Source organism: Populus trichocarpa, chromosome 15, assembly GCF_000002775.5.
Source record: "Populus trichocarpa isolate Nisqually-1 chromosome 15, P.trichocarpa_v4.1, whole genome shotgun sequence".
Taxonomy (NCBI): Eukaryota; Viridiplantae; Streptophyta; class Magnoliopsida; order Malpighiales; family Salicaceae; genus Populus; species Populus trichocarpa.
Window position 1 is genome coordinate 437,051 of NC_037299.2, and position 18,587 is coordinate 455,637.

The following is an 18,587-nucleotide window of genomic DNA, read 5'->3' on the forward strand; positions in this document are numbered from 1 at the left end:
ATATTTTTTAAAATATTTTTTTATAATTTTATTATGTTAATATTAAAAATTAAAAAATATATTTTAAAATAATTTGCACTCCTAACTTGCTATTTATACGTCATTTTTGTATCAATTGATCTATTTAATATTTAGTTAGATATCTACATAATATTTAAATTATGAGTCTTTAAAATATTTTGGAATAATTTCAAGGGTTTTTTTTTATCCTTAAATGAAAAAGGGTGTTGTTTTCAACTACATAAGTTTTAAATACTATTTGAAAACTTCGAATTTCGAAACTCTTTTTAAAGTTTTCTTAATGTTTAATTTTTAATAAATATAAATTAGTTTAATTTTTTTAATAAAACATGTCATTTCATTAATAATTTTAATTCAATATATATCTGCAGCTTCTTCACAATAAAGATTTTAACCAAAATACGTGTTTTTTGAAACAATTTTTTAATATTTTCTCAATAAACACGTGTTTAATCTTTAATAAATGTGAATTATTTTCTGTATTTATTTATTTTTAATAAAACACATCAATTCTTGAAAAAAAAAGAATTGTATAACTTCTTCACAACCTATATATCATGTAATATATTTAAATTGTATGCCAATTTAAAAGGAGTTTTTCAAAAAAAAATCACAAGAGGTTTTTTACTATTATAGTAAAAAAAAAAAAAAAGAATACTATCATATAGTGCAAGAATTTTCTCAACGTAAGATCGGGCTAGCAACTTTTTAACAATTATTAACAATAATTTTTTTAATATAAACATAGACATGGATAATCATTACAAATAATCTCACTAAAAAATTATATCATAGATTTTTACCCAAAAAGAAGATATCGATCATTGAAATGTCTGCCGTTGATACATTTTTGGCCAGAATGTTTCAACGTTCAAGAATGTAAGACCAAACCCTGTTTTTTTTGGTCCAATCTTGTTAATAAGAAGATTCAACCATTGATCCAAGTTCGACGGCTAGAGATATATAAAAACAGGCACAACGTGGTTCCATAGCGGCAACCTCATCACAAACTTTCTCCACATTCTTCGCATACAAAAACCTCGTTAAAATATTCCCATAATAATCACAAAACCCCACGTTGTATTTCTTTCCAAGAAACCAATAAGCACAGGACTGTTTCTGTAGTTACTGGCACAGAGTTTAACTGTTCAAGAGATTTGTCTGCTGCTGCAAAGCAAAGTCTTCATCATCATCATTCATGGCAGATCAGAATAACAAGAAAGTGGTGAAGGTGTATGACACGGAACAGGATGTGGCTGTTTCCTTGGCCAAATATGTTGCCGATTTGTCAGCTAAATTTGCTAAAGAGAGAGGGTCTTTCACTGTTGTTTTGTCTGGAGGTTATCTCATTGACAGCATCAGGTTAGTTACTGGTCATTTTGATTTGATCATAATCTTATCTGGAATACTGCTGGAAATGTTGAGGTTGAACAGCTGAGCACCCTTCGTGCCTCTTTGAATATATGTGATCTAGTTTTTTCGTGAGAGCTAGTTTCGGTGCACCACGCTAAGTACAACTTTCCTGTACAGTCAAAAGACAAGGATTTAATGTTAGGATTAGGGGATTTCTGAGAATTTTTAATTTATGCGATTTCATGTGTGAGTGGAATTTGATCTAGCTTGCTGGTGACTGGTGGGTTTGAAGTTTTTTTAAATCTTGGCTGATGATGGTGTTTAATGGGTTGGGATTTTTGTTTTCAGGAAATTGACAGAGCCGCCTTATGTTGATTCGGTAGAGTGGTCAAAATGGCATGTTTTCTGGGTGGATGAGAGAGTTGTTCCTAGGAATCATGTTGACAGTAACTATAAACTTGCCTTTGATGGTTTTCTCTCTAAGGTAATAACATTTTGCTTGTTTTCTCTCAAATTTAATAACATTTTGCTGTGGAATCAGTGATCATACATTTGATGGTGTTGCCTAAATATTAACTGAGGAATCAATGTGAATATTGTGATGAATGAGCTTCCATGTTATAACTCTTGGTTTTGCAAAAGTGAAGGCAAATTTGTTTACAGAAAAAGTCCCAAGGAAACAATCTAAAATGGAGATATTGAATGAAAGGGGAAAGGCTTGTCTGGTTATTGTTTTAGTTATTTTGCAGAAAGAAGAGAAATAATGATGATTGATAAGTGAATAAAAATATTTAATCAGTCAAATAATTTTGAAAAATGGCCTTGTTAAAGTGGATTAATCTTGTTATGGAACTGGTTGAAGCTGAATTGGAATGATTGTTATTGCTCATTTTCATGAATGTTCTTTAGCTGTGATGTTATCATCATCGATTTCTTCTGGTGCGTACGAGAGGGAACTTTCTAATTTTTACGAGTACAGTAACAGCGATATCTCGAAGGCGCAGAGTCCTTCAATTTTTATGTAGTTGATGTTGAAAGGGTGGTATATAAAAAACCTTAAAGGCTCAGAGTATTCTTCATGCTTATTCCACTTCTAATGTTGCTGGTTCCCGTCGTTTTTTAATCAGAAAAACCCTTACTTCTTCCCGGTTTTTCGTAGGTACCGATCCCTGCCGGTCAGGTTTATGCCATCAATGATGCCCTGTCAGCTGAAGGTGCAGCTGAGGATTACCAAACCGTTCTCAAGCATTTGGTTGATACTGGGGTGTTAGCCAAATCATCGGTGACTGGATTCCCGAAGTTTGATCTCATGCTTCTGGGGATGGGTCCGGATGGACATGTAGCTTCTCTGTTCCCTGGGCATCCACTTCTCGAGGAAAATGTGAAATGGGTTACTCACATTATGGACTCACCAAAACCACCTCCACAGAGAATTACCTTTACCTTTCCTGTCATCAATTCATCTGCATATATAGCCATGGTGGTGTGCGGTCCTGGTGAAGTTGATGCGGTTTACAAAGCATTGGGAAAGACTGAAAATCCCGAATTGCTGCCTGTTCAGAGGGTGACACCAGAAGAAGAATTGAGGTGGTTTTTGGACAAAGTTGCAGCTTCGAAGCTGCAGGAGTGAAATGATTCCCTAGCTTTATTTACAATAAGACTAGCATCTTGTGTATGCTTCGTTGACTGTGATCAGTATGTTTACTGGGGATGCCTTCTTGGTGGCCTTAATAAATAAAAAATGATGAAATAACGTTTGAAGCTAGCTTGATGTGTTTTTAGCTAAAAAAAACCTTCTCTAGTTCTCATTTTTCTTGCCTTTTCTCCATTTGTCGGCATTCATCCGATTCCTTTTCCTCCCTAACGAATTCAAGATTACCACTTTGCTCTTTTACAGTGATTGTTCATGCCCATTTTAAGATTTCTGCAATGCACTAATCTCGGGATGGAGACGATTTTTAGCCTGCATTGCTTCTTTTTGGAACTGATCAGCATCCGATTCTGTTTATGCACAGACCCATCACTGCTGATTGCAACGAGACCGCCGAGATGCTAATATTTGAACGGGAAAGTCCTTCAGGATTCTTGCCTGTTCAGTATTAAAGATTGAACCAAAGCCATTGAAGAATGGTTTACAATATAGCTAGCCAATGCCTATGCACAGCTGCCGACTAGCATGGCAGAGCCACCATCGCACCCGATGTTGTTGTTTCGTTTGTGCGATTTCAAACCTGCTTTTTCAAATCACAACCATAAAAACTATCATAACATAAAATACAAATTATAGTTTATTCTTAACTAAACTTCATAGAAAGATTTGAGTATTATACATGCAAAACCGTCGTATATGTTGGTATGCGTTGTTGATTGACCAAACATAAAAAGTACCATTAATCACCGCACAAACAAACAAAACCTACTAGTTTCTGCAGACAACTTATAACTTGACAACACACATTATAGACAAAAAAAGAAAAAGAAAACATTGGTCCCAGAAAAGATGGGTGTGTAGAATGGTACAACAGTGGTAGACCATAAAGAATTGGATCATAAGTAAGCATGGTTTACGTGACACCCTCAGAGGGTGTTGTCATTGTCTCATGGAAATTGGAGCCCATTTATTCTCTTGAATCTCTTTCATGATTGACAAAAGGTTGAAGGTGTAGGGCACAATGGTAGATAGGTTCAAGGCCCAGCATTTGATGCACAGTGTTAAAGATGATCCATAACGTTCATGTGGGGGCACGGGTTATCTCCATCCATGCAGCAAGAGATTTTTTTCATGTTCATGTTTTTGTCTGCAATTGCCTGCTGCCTGTGCCCACACATGCTCGAGTGATTGATCATTTCCCTTCTTCTGCATTTCGACGTCTTTTTCGAGGTCCAGAATGTAAAGAAAGTAAAAGTTAAAGGGTGAAAAAGAAGAGAAAAGAAAAGAAAAGTTATCTACCTACAGTCGCTTTGCCCCTCCCAGTTTCGCCATCGTTTCAGTCAGTCTCAAATTCATAATTAGCTTTCAACCCCAGTTTAATTTCTAATGGAAAACAAAAGGGATGCCTCAATTTAGTCCCATAACTATCCACCAATTCCCACTTAGATCCCTAAACTAAACTCCTTTTCAATCCAATCCCTAAAGCATTGGACACTCCTCAATTAAATCCCCCAATCCATGCCTTTTAAGAAGATAGTTTCAAATGGAAGGATACAATTGAAAATATATGAGATATTAAAACACGAAATTAAGAAAATGGAGTAATATGTTAGGTATGACTTCCAAAACCAAGTAACAATGACACTCACGTTAGAAATCGTTGTCATCTACACTTCTGTTGCTGTCTAGTCTCTTATCTACTTTTTTTTGTTTTTTTACTCTCTCTTCTTCTTTTTTTATATACTTTTCTTTGTCCAAAATCACTGCGCGTGATTTTGTTGACCCTCTTACGTTCCCTTTCCCCTCGGTTTCCTCATCTACAAGCCGAGTTCCATGGATTTCTGGTTATAGGCTAGGCTAGGGAAGCAATCAAGGTTCGTTTTTACTAGCTAACAGATGGATGATGTTTGCAGCACCAGCCAGCCAAGAGCAGTGCAAGATGCAAAACCCCCTGTTAAACAAGCTGTGGCTTGTAGCATGGATTCTTTCTGGCAATCCAGCTGCTGCTATATCTGGTTTTTCATTGCTTGGGATTTACGGTGTTGGGTCATTTTAGTTTTAAATTAATTAAATCTATAGTAATGATCCATATTAATTAGAAGTTCACTGGATTAATGGCCCGTGGACGCCGAGTAGGTCTAAACTTTTTTTAACTCGAAAAGAAAAGGATAATTTTTTTAAAAAAAAAAATAAGATAAATTCGATAATCAAGTTAAATTTTCACTTCATAATACAATGAAGTTAATGAAAATTTAGTTTTAAATTTATTAAATCTTAAGTGTTCGAGCTAGCATGGATCAAGCTCTAGCCATATCAAAAAATTCTAGCACAAAAATGCTGTTCCTCCCTCTACAGAACTTTTGACCAAGCTAGTTTGAGCACAAGCCGCTAGCTGAATCAAAAGCAAACGCTTCTCTTCTTCTCTTCCTTTTCTTTTCCCTTTTCCCTTTTTTTTTTTTTCTTTTCTGAGGAAGACAGCAAAGCAAACTTGATCATGATCACTGTCCAAGGGAAATCCATTATCAAGACATAATCATGATCATTGTCTAATCAAATCCAATTTGACCGCATTTGACCCTTTGTTCTTCAGTTGACAGAGGCGTCCACGATCATGCTAATTAGCACTGTGGAAATCAGAATGGCAAATGGGGCATGCTGCTGCTGCAAACACTTTAATTTTTCCTTCCATGTTGAAGACATATCACTGTTGTTGGTGTGCCCTTAGGGTTTGATGATGGTAATTAGTAAATGGGCTAGATTACTTAATCACATCTTCAACTTTACTCATCCTCGTCATTGACTTTTTCACTGAAAAAAAAAACTAAAAAAAACAAAGTTATAACTTGAGTTTCAAGCAAAGAACTGTGAATTTCAAGCTGAAACAATAAAGTTATAATTGTCCATATGCAATAAAGTTAGAATTTATGGTTTTACCAAACTCTTACACATGGTTTTTGGTACAGAGAAATATATAGTATACTTGACGAGACCAACCATATTATTCATAGAGTAAATTAATTACCATAGCTCCTTGAACTATATAAGACTATAATAATCATTAAAATTCTAAAAATATTATAAAAAATTTCATTTAATACTCGGAATATCTTCAAACTTTTGTTTGTTCGTGTTGTGCGGCCTGCGTTTTTTTTAACTTGTTTGTTTAAATAGCAACATTAAAAGTTACAGTCATACATAAACATTTTAATATTAAGGAAATAGTTTAAAAAACATCAAGGATATTTTGGATTAAAAAGAGGTTTTCGCAATGTTTTTAGAGAACTATTTAATTCTATAATATTTCACATGAGTTTTTGTGATGAATAATCATAAAGCCTATGAAGTTAATGATTACAGTAATCTTGAGGGGTATAATTTAACTGGTCAGGTTTTAAATTTACTTTTTAAAAATTACTAGTTTAAGATTCACAAACTTTAAAGTCACTAAAGGCTTACATTGTCTTTAATTTCAGAGTTTGTAGTCGAGATGCACGCAAGTTAGCCCGAGCACTTCCATTAATTATAAAAAAAAAAGTTAGTGAATATAGTTGGTAAATTGTATTGATATAGATCAATGCGCAACCTCTTTAGGATTTACTGGAAAAATCAAACATGGCTCGATTGACATGGATCTTGGGAGGAAAAGACTCTTTGAAAGTTCTTCTTCATCCCACCAGCATCTCTTCACACAGGCAAGGCAATCTCCACACACGGTAGCTACCCTATTGATTCATCGTTGTCAAATCAATTGACTTTTTTACTTTAATATACACCTCGTTGAAATTACAGGTTCCAACTTAATCTTACTTCACAAGCTATGATCAAGGTTGCAATTTCCATTCATCAAATCCTTGAGGTTGACTTGGAGAACTTGGATATTTATAGCCATGAGAATGTTAATTTGCCCTAGAAAAAATCACATAGAATAAAATTACTTCGCCGTTTAATCACAGTTCATACAACCACAATTATTAAGCATGATCCGACCCGGTGACCAGCTTGAAACAGGTTTGCTTTTAAACTATTCTTACAATTTTCTTAATCAAATTTGAGGGACTTGACACGTGTTGATTGTTTTTATTTAAGATTATATCATTTTATTAAAAAAAATAACTTAAACCATTCATTCTCAATAAATATAAATATAATTATCAAACTCAACTCAAGCCGACCTAATGAGTTGACTTAACAACTGTCCAATTTATTTTTAAACCATTATGGAAGTTGTTTTAATCAAACTTGAGTAACCCGGTGAATCAACCTGTCACCTAGTCAACTATTTATTTTTTAATTTTTGTCTACAATAAGATTGTTTCATTAAAAAAACCCTAATAAATCCGAGTTAATTCATTGATTTATGAGTTAACTTGTTCAATCTGAAATCCGATTATACAATTGCAACTATGCATAAAAATGGATACATGAATATTCTAACAATTAAAACAGGGAAAAATATCCAAAAGCATCAAAACAATAGATCAGGTGGTTACACTCCTAATCACCGATATTCCTTCTATTCTCCTAAAAAACATTGTGACACACTACTAGTTTTGCAAGGATTAATACGCTGTCGTATTAGACAGGTCGGTGGTAAATATAAGAAGATAAGACTACTAATTTACAATACAAATATATAAGATTTGATTTAGGCCTAACTATAAAATAACAATAATAATAATAAATTATCATATAGTATAAGAAAGGGGTTAAGGTCCCACCCCCCAACTTTTTTCAGAGAAGACCAAGACTAGTAGTTGGCCAGATACTATTTGTTTTTATATTTTAAATATGTTTTTTAAAAAATATTAATTTTTTATTTCAATTTTTTTTAATTTATTCAGATAATTTTGATTATTAATATTAAAAATAATATTAATTTAATATATTTATAAATAAAAAACACTTTAAAATAACAATCACCATGATAACAAGCAAACTCTTAGTGTATTTCTATAGGTAAACTACTCTACTGCTGCTGCACCAATCAAGATCAATCAACTCTCCTCTTATTTTAAAGTTAGTTGTAACCTAGTCCTTGTGATTTATTAAAAATTATTGATTAATCCTTGTGGTATAAAAAAATAACATATAGTCCCCTGAACAATGTTGACCATCCTCATTTTTTTATATGATAATACAACTAAATGGTATCCTTCAAGAAAAAAAACCTCTAGTATTCAAAGTATGTAAGTTTTTGTATTTCATTAAATTAAATTAAGTCATTTATAATCATATAAAAATTGACTTTTATTTTTATTTTTATATATTGTTTCTGTTTTTCTATATTGTTTTCACTTTCTTAGATCACTAAAATCATATAAATTATCAACTTTAATGTGATTGTTAATTAATATATATAGCTTGAATTAAGTAGATGGAGTATAAAATAATTCATATCCTTAGAATACCGGAGTTTTTATTGATATATTCATATCAACTTTAATGCACCGAAATCAAGTCAACCTCTCGAAACAAATCAAAAATAAGTTATATATAAACAATTTCTTACGAGATTTTACTCCTTAGAGCTTGACTTCAAGTTTTAATTTTGATGATTAAGAAAGAAGCGTACCTTTCTAACCATCGAATCAATCCTTTTAAGTTTAATCATTATTGATTTAATAAATTTTTGTTTAGAAAAATCTATTTTCCTTGTTAATTTTACAACTTTTATCCATTTTTTTCTCTTCTTTTCTAAATAGCATTAAGTTGACAAAAAGAACTACCAAGTTACAAAATATATTTAGAGCATAGGGACTAAATAAATAATTTTCAAATAAAAAGGACTAGTTAATTAGTTATGTTAAACTATAGGGACTAAGCTGTTATGGTTAACTCTTTATTTTAAGACCCACCTCCTCTCCCTCACTTTATCTCCACCAGTAGTGTCTGCTGTCTAGAGACAGACAAAACAAAACCTCTCTCTCTCTCTCTCTCTCTCAACTGAAGTAGTTAGAAGTAAAAGTTAAAAACCCAAAAAAATCTGTTAATTTCCCTTTTGCCCCGCACTCTTCAAAAAATCACAAAGAAGCAGCAGCAGCAGCATCAAACTTGAAAGAAGAAAGGTCATTTCGGTAGCTTCACAGATCCCTCTGCGGTCTCTCTCTCGATGTTAATCAGCAGCAGCAACAGTCCAAACGGCGGAATCCAGCTCTCCGGTGGCGGCGGCGGCGGTAGATTCTGGTGGGAAGTTGTGCCAGTGGCGCCGTCGTCGAGAACAACTCTTGCTTTCACTGCCGTAGCCGGAATCGCCGTGTTCGCCGCCCTGCTCTACACTACCAGTAGGTAATAATACTAGAAGAACCACAAAAGAAACCCTAATTTTTTTGAAATATTTTGAAGGAAAGAGTGAGATTATTAAGTAGATGAAAGCTCTAAAACGGAGTCAAACATCGTCGTCTTCGTCAAATTCATCTTCTCCTCCGTCGTCTTCGTCTTCGTCGTGGATTCATTTGCGTTCGGTTCTCTTTGTAGTTACTTCCTCCTCACCGGCTTATTGTTCCTCCTCTTCCTCTTCTGATCGGTGAGTCCTCCTTTTCTCTCTCTGAAAGTACTTTCTTTTACTCTTTCTTGATGATTCTAGTGATTTTCTTCTTTTTTGCTTTGTTCAGATCCGATCTTGAAGAAATATTAAGTGTAGATCGTGTTTACAGTCTCTACTCTCTACTACTACTACTACTACTACTCACTCCACTTGTTCTTTTTCTCTTTGTTTTTTTTTAAGTTACTGCTTTCTTAGATGGAATGGGTGTGGCTTTGGCTTGGTCAATTTAGGCAATTTTTATTTTTTTATTATTTTCACGGAATTTTTTGACATGGGTTATTGGTAATTTAATGCATAACTTGTTTTTTAGTAACAATGGTGTTGATTATTGAGTTGAAAATTGAAGATTTGTTTGTTTTTGCATTACATTTCCGGGAGTTAGGGTATGGATTTAACTTTATCTTATAGCGGGCTTCTCTCGTTAAATTATTTATAATGTTTCTTGCAAAAATTCTATTTTATTTGAATTAGAGATGGGTGGTCTTTCAAAATCTTTGCTGGTTTTTTTTTTGAAAAAAACTTGGGAAACTACCAAATAAAGTGAGCTGTTTGCTGGTGCCCTTTCACGTTCACTTTTTTTTTTTAACTGGAACTTGATCAATATTGTTCTTTTATTGCAGGGGCCGGCTTAAGTCGCCATGGTCTCGAAGGAAGAGAAAACATGCCCTTACTCCTAGGCAATGGAAAAGTTTGTTTACACCAGATGGCAAACTCCGTGATGGCGGAGTTACGTTTTTGAAGAAAGTTCGAAGCGGGGTGAGTAATCATTCCAATTACAATTTGTGTTTTGCTATGGCAGTTTCATGGGAATATTTATCTCTTATGTTTCTCTTGTAGGGTATTGATCCAAGTATTAGAACAGAGGTCTGGCCATTCCTCCTTGGAGTGTAAGCATATTGAACCTTATTTTATTGTCATATATGTTTTTAGCTGCTGCTTCTGTCTCATGGCTTAGGATAGATCCTGAATGTGTTCTTCTGAACTTCATGGTATGAGTTTGGCTTACACTGGAAAGGATTTCAATTATCTTTCCTTCCGCTAAATTCACACTATGAATTGGTGTTCAATTTTGTAGAAATTTGTGTTCTTGCATTTTACATCAGATTCATTGTGTACTTCTTCCTGCTCATCTACTGAGTTCTGGTCAATGATATTTTAAAAATGGTTAGCTGTACCACATCCCTCCATCTATCACTCAATTGAAAAAGGTCTCTTAGCTAATGCATCTTCCAGTGTGGTCCTTACAACCTCTTCATCAGTGTTACCGCGATGTTTGATGAGAGTTCCACTGAAATATCACATTAAAATCAAGAAGTTGAAGGACCGTTGTGAGTCCTTTTCCCCTGAATTGGTTACTTGGGAGAACTTTACTGCATTTCAACAGTGAAATTGTAAAATTTATGCTTTTGTACAACATCTCCTTTTCCATTTATTTATTGGTATTTATTTTGTGTGTGTGTTTAAATCATTGACCTGGAAATGCTATTCATTGGTTTATGTCCCCATGTCCTCTTTCCCGGTGCACCTTGTTCTTTCTTTCCAGAACCTTAATCTTGAATTTCTTTGTGTTTTAAATCATTTAAGAGTTCTGTACTAGCCAATTTTGGTTTATACTATCACATTGTTCCTCCATCACCAACATGAGTGGGTCTTGTTTTATGTTAACAGATATGACTTGAATAGTACCTCAGAAGAGAGAGAGATTATAAGAATCCAGAAAAGGTACTGTCTGCTCGCTCAATTTATAGATTCAGACTACTTGTGAGCTATTTTGATCACGGATAATTTGATTGGTGGTATTGAAGCCCCTAAATGTAAAGCCTTTTCTGTTTTCCTTTGACTTCTATTCTCATGGTTTTTTTCTTGACAATCTTTCGCTGCAGAAAGGAATATGAGAATTTTCGCAGACAGTGCCGTCGACTTCGCAAACACAGCAATGATTGCTCCAAAGGAACCAGTGAAAGAAGCTGTATTGAGGACAGCGGAAGTCTTGCTGAAGACTCTGACTATTCAAGTTATGAAGATGTGGTTAGTGCCAGGGAGTCTCTTTCCAGCGAGGAAAGGAGTCCTGATGTTGAGGACTCTGATGACCCTTCCAGTGCACTGTTGGAAGGTTATGATGCTTCAGGACAGACCACAAACACTGATGCCTCTGCACTAAACACCGAGTCTTCTGACTCAGAATCTTCTGAAGATCCTGAAGTCATTCAGGCTTCCTCCTCTTCAGAGGGCAGGGAAGAGAATGATCTTGATGTGCCTTTGAAAGAGAACACTTCTCCCTCAAGGACTGAGCTCCATCCAAACCAATGCGCTGGTGAAAATTTTGCCACATGGCAGCGGATCATTCGTGTTGATGCAGTGCGAGCCAATGCTGAATGGATTCCATATTCTCCGTCTCAGGCAACAGTTTCAGAGTTAAGAGCACGTCATGCTGCAGACGCTGTTGGGTTGAAGGACTATGATTCGCTGGAACCCTGCAGAATTTTCCATGCTGCAAGACTAGTTGCTATTCTTGAAGCCTATGCAGTCTATGACCCTGAAATTGGGTATTGCCAGGGCATGAGTGATCTACTTTCTCCAATAATTGCAGTGGTCACAGAGGATCACGAGGCTTTCTGGTGTTTTGTGGGTTTCATGAGAAAGGCTAGGCATAATTTTAGGCTTGATGAAGTGGGGATTCGAAGGCAACTCAGTATTGTTTCCAAGATTATCAAATGCAAAGACTCCCACCTCTACAGGCACTTGGAGAAGCTACAGGCTGAGGATTGCTTTTTTGTTTATAGGATGGTAGTGGTGCTGTTCAGGAGAGAATTGACATTTGAACAGACAATTTGCCTCTGGGAGGTGATGTGGGCAGATCAGGCAGCAATAAGGGCCGGTATTGGAAAGTCTGCTTGGAGCAGGATAAGGCAGCGAGCACCACCAACAGAGGATTTATTGCTTTATGCTATTGCAGCTTCTGTGTTACAGAAAAGGAAATTAATCATAGAGAAATATAGCAGCATGGACGAGATCTTAAGGGAATGCAATAGCATGTCTGGGCACCTTGATGTATGGAAACTCCTCGACGATGCGCATAATCTGGTAGTGAACCTTCATGACAAGATAGAGGCACCCTTCCGATGACTTCATTTCAAACATTTTATCAGTGATTTATGTCCTTCAATTCTTTTAAAGGTTTTTGTTCTGTAAGGGGTATTGCCAGCCTCCTTATGTTATGCTCGAAACGTGCCCGAAGGAGGAGGTTATCCATCCTCAGCAATGCTGCTAGCTGCTCGCTTTCAGGTCTTTAGTTGACGTGGCATTACATGAAAAGATTTTTATATGCATTCTACTCAAACCATTTATTTTGAATACAGAAACGATCTTCATCTTCGCCAAATCAAATCAAGCAGGTGGGATCTGTATTGTCGATCAATGTACCATATTGAATGAGAAATATCAAGATTTTGATCATTGAATCCCAAATATTTTCTGTCTAGGAAGGGCTTATCTTAATAGATCAATGGCAAATGATACAGTAACCAAAGGTATTTTCAGCTGGATGCCAACAGAATCCAATTGAAATTTCCAGACATTACAAATGCTGAAGCCTGTTTTGTAACAAAGGTATCATGCCTGATAGTAATAGCTAGTCGATTATGGCAGGTTTGGGTGCTTGCAGCTTATCCTTTTAACTGATAATAATAGACTTAAATGATGTAATCTTTTTAGTTCTTCATTAATCTGGTTGAAGCTAAACTATCCTGGACAATCTTGAGTGGAAATGTTTATTTCTTAACTTTGACTATTTTCTTTCTTTTTTATTCAAAATGATATTATTTTGATTTTTTATAAACAAAAAGATTTGGTTGATTTAGGTTAACTCGAGTTAACCTATTCGACCAGTAACTTGATCATTGTCACAATGAGAAAAATCTAGAAAACCAAATCTCAATAATTAAAATATCAAATGATGAAATAAAAAAACTAAATTATAAAAAAATAGCAATTAAGAGAATAAAAATCTCATTTGAAGAAAAAAGTTGAGAGGACAAACAAAAATCTTGAATTGAAGAAAAGAATTTAAAAAATTTAATTAATAAATGAATCCAAAACCAAAAAAAAACAAAGAATGTCAATTTTCAATGAACTCAATGATGATAAATGAAATTTTAAAAAAAATAATGAAAAATGACTGAAGTGGTTTAACCTTTAGAATTTTGTAACACGAATCATGAGACCGAATTATAGCATAAAAGTCTAACCTGGAAAAATAACAATGTAAAATTTCCAAAATAATTAGGGATAAAATTGAAAAAAATAAATAAAAAAAAAGTGATTTAAAAAATTTAGATTTAAAAAGAAAGAACCAAATTTGACACAAAAATAAAATAAAATCAAATTATAAGAGATGAAATTGAAAAATAATTTCAATCTAGAAAAGAATAAGAACAAAAAAAAAACAATCAAAATAATAAAAATTATATTTGACATAAAAATAAAATGTTAAGTAATGAAATTCAATCAATTCAAAAAAAATTCAAGACTAAATACATCACAATTAAAACAATAAAAATCAAATCTAATATAAAAATTATATGTAAATGAATGAATTTTTTTAAAAATAACTTAATAAATTATTCAAGACCAGATATATTAATGAGAATAAAATTTGACATAAAAAATAATTGTAAATGGATAAATTTTTTTTTTAAATAACTTAATAAATAATTTAAGATTAAATATATTACAATAAAAAAACGATAACCTAATTTAACTTAATAAATAAATAATCAGACTTTCTTCTTTGTTTTTTGGGAATGGAGAGCACGGTTTTCTAGAAAGAGACGGGAAAGAGGGAGGGAGGGAAAAACCTTTGGTTAGAGCTCCTCCGCGTAGCGCTCGGTATACACGCCTTTTCACTGTGCTTGGGGTGGCGAGCCCCATCGAAAGCTTTGACATGGTTGGGAGTTTTTCAAGAGTACGCAGTACGCAGGGCAGCAAAACCCTCTTGCTCTTCCTCCCCTTCACTGTCCTCGTCCTCCTCAATGCTTTCCTCCAATTTTGAGAGTGGGAAACGACCACTCCCAGCTCCAATTCCAAATTGGAATGGTGACCTGATCATGTAGTCATCTGCTGTTAGCTTAGCAGTGAAGTCATATTGTGTTTCATCGCAGTCTAAATCAAATTGGAATTCCTGATCATCTCCCAAATCACCCCTGGGAGAAAAAGCCTCAATGCACACAAGCTCAAGCTCACTGGGTTCCTCCTCACCAGGTCGGAACTCCCTGCTCATCACTCACCGATTTCAGCAAGACAGAGACCATGAATGGCAGCCTCCTTGAGAAAAGTTGTGCAGAGAGCTAGAACCCGCAGGCAAGCCTCTCTGATCATCGGAAGCTGCATTCGCAGCATATCACAATCCTTGCCAGGATCAAGTTCTTCTATATAGTCAAGCTCGTCATCTGAGAACGGAATTGAAGCCTGAGGCAAATGAATCCACTCGAAGTATGGATCCTCCAATGTTTCTGGTAAGCAAAGCCCATGATCAATTGGAATCAGCTCCACTCGCCCAATCTCCCGACACCACCAAGCTTCCTGACTAGAAGGTTCCCAGCATGTCTGTCAGTGTTAAAAAATCTAATGTCTAATATCCCAATACGATGCACAGAAGATACTGGGAAGCTTGATGTCCCGTGATCACTGGCATCAAAATCATGTGGAATGAACTGCTGGAAAGACGCAATCTTGCTGCCCTGCTTCTTCTTGTGTGGCTTATTGCCATTTACCCCGTCATTGACATTGAAGATTGAGTGAGTGATCTTCACAAGTGCAGTAGGGGCACATTAGCAAAGTGATCATAGTCAAGAAGGTATGCTGCCACTTCCCTGAACCCTGTCTCCGCACAGACCGTTTCAAACCCGGTTGCCCAGGAGCTTTGCCAACAAAACCTTTTGGATTGTTTGGTGCAAAAGGTTCTTCATCTGTTGGCTTCACAGTGCCACCTGAAGGGCTCTGCCTACGCATTCTTGCTGGTGGTTGCCGCCAATTATTTTTTAATATAAATAATAATTTATATATATAAAAAGAATCTAATTACCTCTCTGACTTCATCTTATATTTATAACAAAACCATATTAAATCGATAAAAATACCCCTATACATAGCCTTATTTTTTCAAAATCCAAGGATAATTTTATATTTGCACTGTTTAAAAAAGAAAAAAAATAAAGTAACCCCTCAATATATGTATATTTTTTCCCTTTCAAAGATATGACTGTAACTTCACTATGTTTAATTGTTTAAAAAAATTCTCCACCTAAAGTTTAAAATTTTATGTCAAATTAGTATTTATATTATAATAAAAAAATAAACAAACCATTTTATTTCAAATTATTTTCTTAATAATAAATTTTATCCTTTAATCTACAGTAACATTTGTAGAAGAGCGAAAGACAACTAGTTTTTTTTTTTTTTTGTAATAGGCAATTTCGTGGACGTATAAATTTTCACTCCTCTAGCATCTCGTGAGAGACCGCAATGCAATTTCACTGGCTAAGCATGTGGTGGGTCAAAAGCATGGAGGTTTTTCCAAGGGAAATAATTGCATCTTGGTCCTCTTAACATCATGTAAATCAACATTCACACCTTTACTGGTTTTTCCAAGGGAAATAATTAATCAGCTACTGATAGAAGAATGGAAGAAAGGTTAGAGAGTTTAAAAAAAGAAACGTTTCCTGCTTATCATCCAACAAAATCAGACATTGTCCAGTTGCCATTGACCAACAGTTCAAACACACCAGCGGGCCAATTATGGAGCACTGACTAAAGTTGGCACAAACACACTGCAAAGGGAGGAACTAAAGAAAAGAGTAATTTAAAATTAAACTGATCAAGTCCAGAACTAACCCCTCAAAAGGGTACAAGTAATAGCCTCTACTCTTTCTTGGTGTAGGTTCGGGCAGCAAGAGCTAAGCCCAAGATTAAGAGTGGCACGAGTAGCTGCAAGATCTTAATCAGAAACTCAGACTTGTCATCTTTGGAGCTTGTTCCTCCCAAACCTGGTGCTACGTAAAGACGTTTCGTTGGAACAGTTGTTACATCTACCTCACCAATGACATACTTTCCCATCATCCCTCTAGCATCATCGCTGTGACCAACATCTTCAAAATCATTCGTTGCATCTTTCCCTGAGAAATGAAAGAAGAGTTCATGCTACTAACTAAGATAAGGTGGTTGAATTTGGGTTTTTGTACTGTTTAGTAAAAGGACATGCCGAATGGGTTAGAGACAGTAGGATTCCCCTACAAACTCTTCGAGCTAAAATTTATGAGGTTTAACAGAACTGGCATCATAACCAACCTGTTGATGACAGCAAAACTTCTCCGCCTCCAGGATGATCATCCATAAACGAGGTGACATCATACACCTGAATATGAAACTCAAAACGTCAATAAAAATTAAAAAAGAAAATACAGTAGCAATGAAGTAAAGATTTCATTAGACACATAATGACATTATTTTTCATATCAAAGAAAAAAAAGCAGAACAGGCAGTTCACACCCTATCTCAAAGAGTAATTACCATAGCTCGTGCTTTCCCCGCAAGAGGAAATTATCACATGACAATCGGTTATCGCATTGAGAGTTATTTTACACAAGGCGAATGACCATGTGTATTGGGTTCAGGCATCAATTTCCTATATTCATTTATTTTGTGGAAGGCCTATCAACATGTTTTCCTTCCTTGGGAGGTTTGGGTAGGCCACCTCACTTGTCAATTCACCAGGATATCCAAAGCAGGATAGTTCAAGTAACTTTTAATAACACAATTCCTACCACAGTAAGATTTTGACAAATATAATGCATGTTAGCTTCTCATGGGCCTTTCTTTTCACCTCTTCCATAAGGGATTTATCCAATTACACGCTTCACAAATTTAAATGGGACCAAAGGTTCTTACATACTACTAGGTGAGGAGGGAACACTGGAGCATTGCTTTGGTATGTTCAGTGACTTTTCCTTCCAACGAAGAGATAGCACTCGGTTCAAAAAGGAACAAACTTTGCAATTTTAAGCATTTCAAATAAACTTTCAACACCTTAATCATGCAATAAAACTGATAGCACCGACACAGATTTAATTTTCAATAAACAAAAAATCCAAAAGGGGTAAATAAAACTAATCACAAAAAGTCAAAGTTCTCATCTTATAATCTCAAACTAGATTTTCCCACCAACCAAACAGAATTCCCCACTTTTAATCTAAAAAATACCAAAAAATGAAACTTGTAGAAAGAGATCTGACCTTGCCGGAGATAATAAGCCAACAATCCTCGGTTTTGTTGTGCTTGGCGATCTCATCGAACAAGTAAACCTTTGAAGAAGCCATATCTTTCACAAACACTGATCACAAAACCACAAAAAAACATTCAAAACCCACAAATATCTACGACCAAAACCCTTCAGATTTACCCTCAAAAGAACGGTCAATATAAAAAAATAAAAATGACCCACTACTATTAACAAAAAAACCCATAACCAAAACAAAAAAAGATAATCAAAACAGGTAAGTAGGATTAAGGACTAAAAAAGGACACCAACAAGAATCAATGTTGCTCACATGAGAGATGTCTGGTAAGATGCAAGATACTGCTTCTTTCTCTTTCTCTATCTTGGTGTTAGAAAAAACTGCCTTATATTCTGATTTATAGCATTAATGAACTCAGGAGCGGTGACAAGACGACGAAGTATGGTTTGGTGGACTTTCTCCTCTCCTCCATGAGATGCCTTATTTAGAGAAAGAAAAATAAAATATTTGGAATATTGATTAGTTTTGTATTGATTGAGGGAAATTACCTATCTTAACTTGCAGCAAATTTAGAACAATAAAAAAAATTCTATGAATTTTTTCGTGTGCCAAGCACTCGACTACTTGATTGATTTGATGCGTGTATTACACACATGAAGAATTTTAGATTGCACATGTGGAATAACTTGAGATAATCAAATATTCATTGAATTTAATGATAAATTAA

At 34.9% G+C, this 18,587-nt stretch overlaps 3 protein-coding genes and 1 pseudogene across 5 annotated transcripts; 2 read left to right on the plus strand and 2 right to left on the minus strand.

Moving 5' to 3' along the window:
* The first annotated feature begins 954 nt into the window (after positions 1 to 954).
* LOC7475156 (probable 6-phosphogluconolactonase 4, chloroplastic) lies at positions 955 to 3,139 on the plus strand. The gene is made up of 3 exons (XM_002321341.3): positions 955 to 1,383; positions 1,723 to 1,858; positions 2,534 to 3,139. Exons 1-3 carry the CDS (start codon positions 1,220 to 1,222, stop codon positions 3,002 to 3,004), a joined length of 771 nt encoding a protein of 256 aa, XP_002321377.1. The 5' UTR covers positions 955 to 1,219; the 3' UTR covers positions 3,005 to 3,139.
* A 5,764-nt stretch (positions 3,140 to 8,903) lies between these two features.
* Positions 8,904 to 13,025, plus strand: LOC7475157 (rab GTPase-activating protein 22). 2 transcript variants are annotated; one of them, XM_024586571.2, is made up of 5 exons: positions 8,904 to 9,548; positions 10,190 to 10,325; positions 10,407 to 10,456; positions 11,238 to 11,291; positions 11,453 to 13,025. In XM_024586571.2, exons 1-5 carry the CDS (start codon positions 9,391 to 9,393, stop codon positions 12,693 to 12,695), a joined length of 1,641 nt encoding a protein of 546 aa, XP_024442339.2. In that variant the 5' UTR covers positions 8,904 to 9,390; the 3' UTR covers positions 12,696 to 13,025. The 2 variants fall into 2 exon arrangements, with proteins under 2 accessions (XP_024442339.2, XP_002321378.4); XM_002321342.4 differs by having other exon boundaries at positions 8,904 to 9,310.
* A 33-nt stretch (positions 13,026 to 13,058) lies between these two features.
* Positions 13,059 to 15,701, minus strand: LOC112324363 (phosphatidylinositol 4-kinase gamma 7-like; annotated as a pseudogene).
* A 567-nt stretch (positions 15,702 to 16,268) lies between these two features.
* Positions 16,269 to 18,376, minus strand: LOC7464520 (cytochrome b5). Of its 2 annotated transcripts, none has more exons than XM_052447294.1 (4): positions 18,154 to 18,376; positions 17,858 to 17,955; positions 16,914 to 16,980; positions 16,269 to 16,741 (listed from the first exon to the last, which is right to left on the minus strand). In XM_052447294.1, the coding sequence occupies exons 2-4, from the start codon at positions 17,939 to 17,941 to the stop codon at positions 16,488 to 16,490; spliced, it is 405 nt and encodes a 134-aa protein (XP_052303254.1). In that variant the 5' UTR covers positions 17,942 to 17,955; positions 18,154 to 18,376; the 3' UTR covers positions 16,269 to 16,487. The 2 variants fall into 2 exon arrangements, with proteins under 2 accessions (XP_052303254.1, XP_002321974.2); XM_002321938.4 differs by having other exon boundaries at positions 18,173 to 18,373.
* Positions 18,377 to 18,587: the final 211 nt, after the last annotated feature.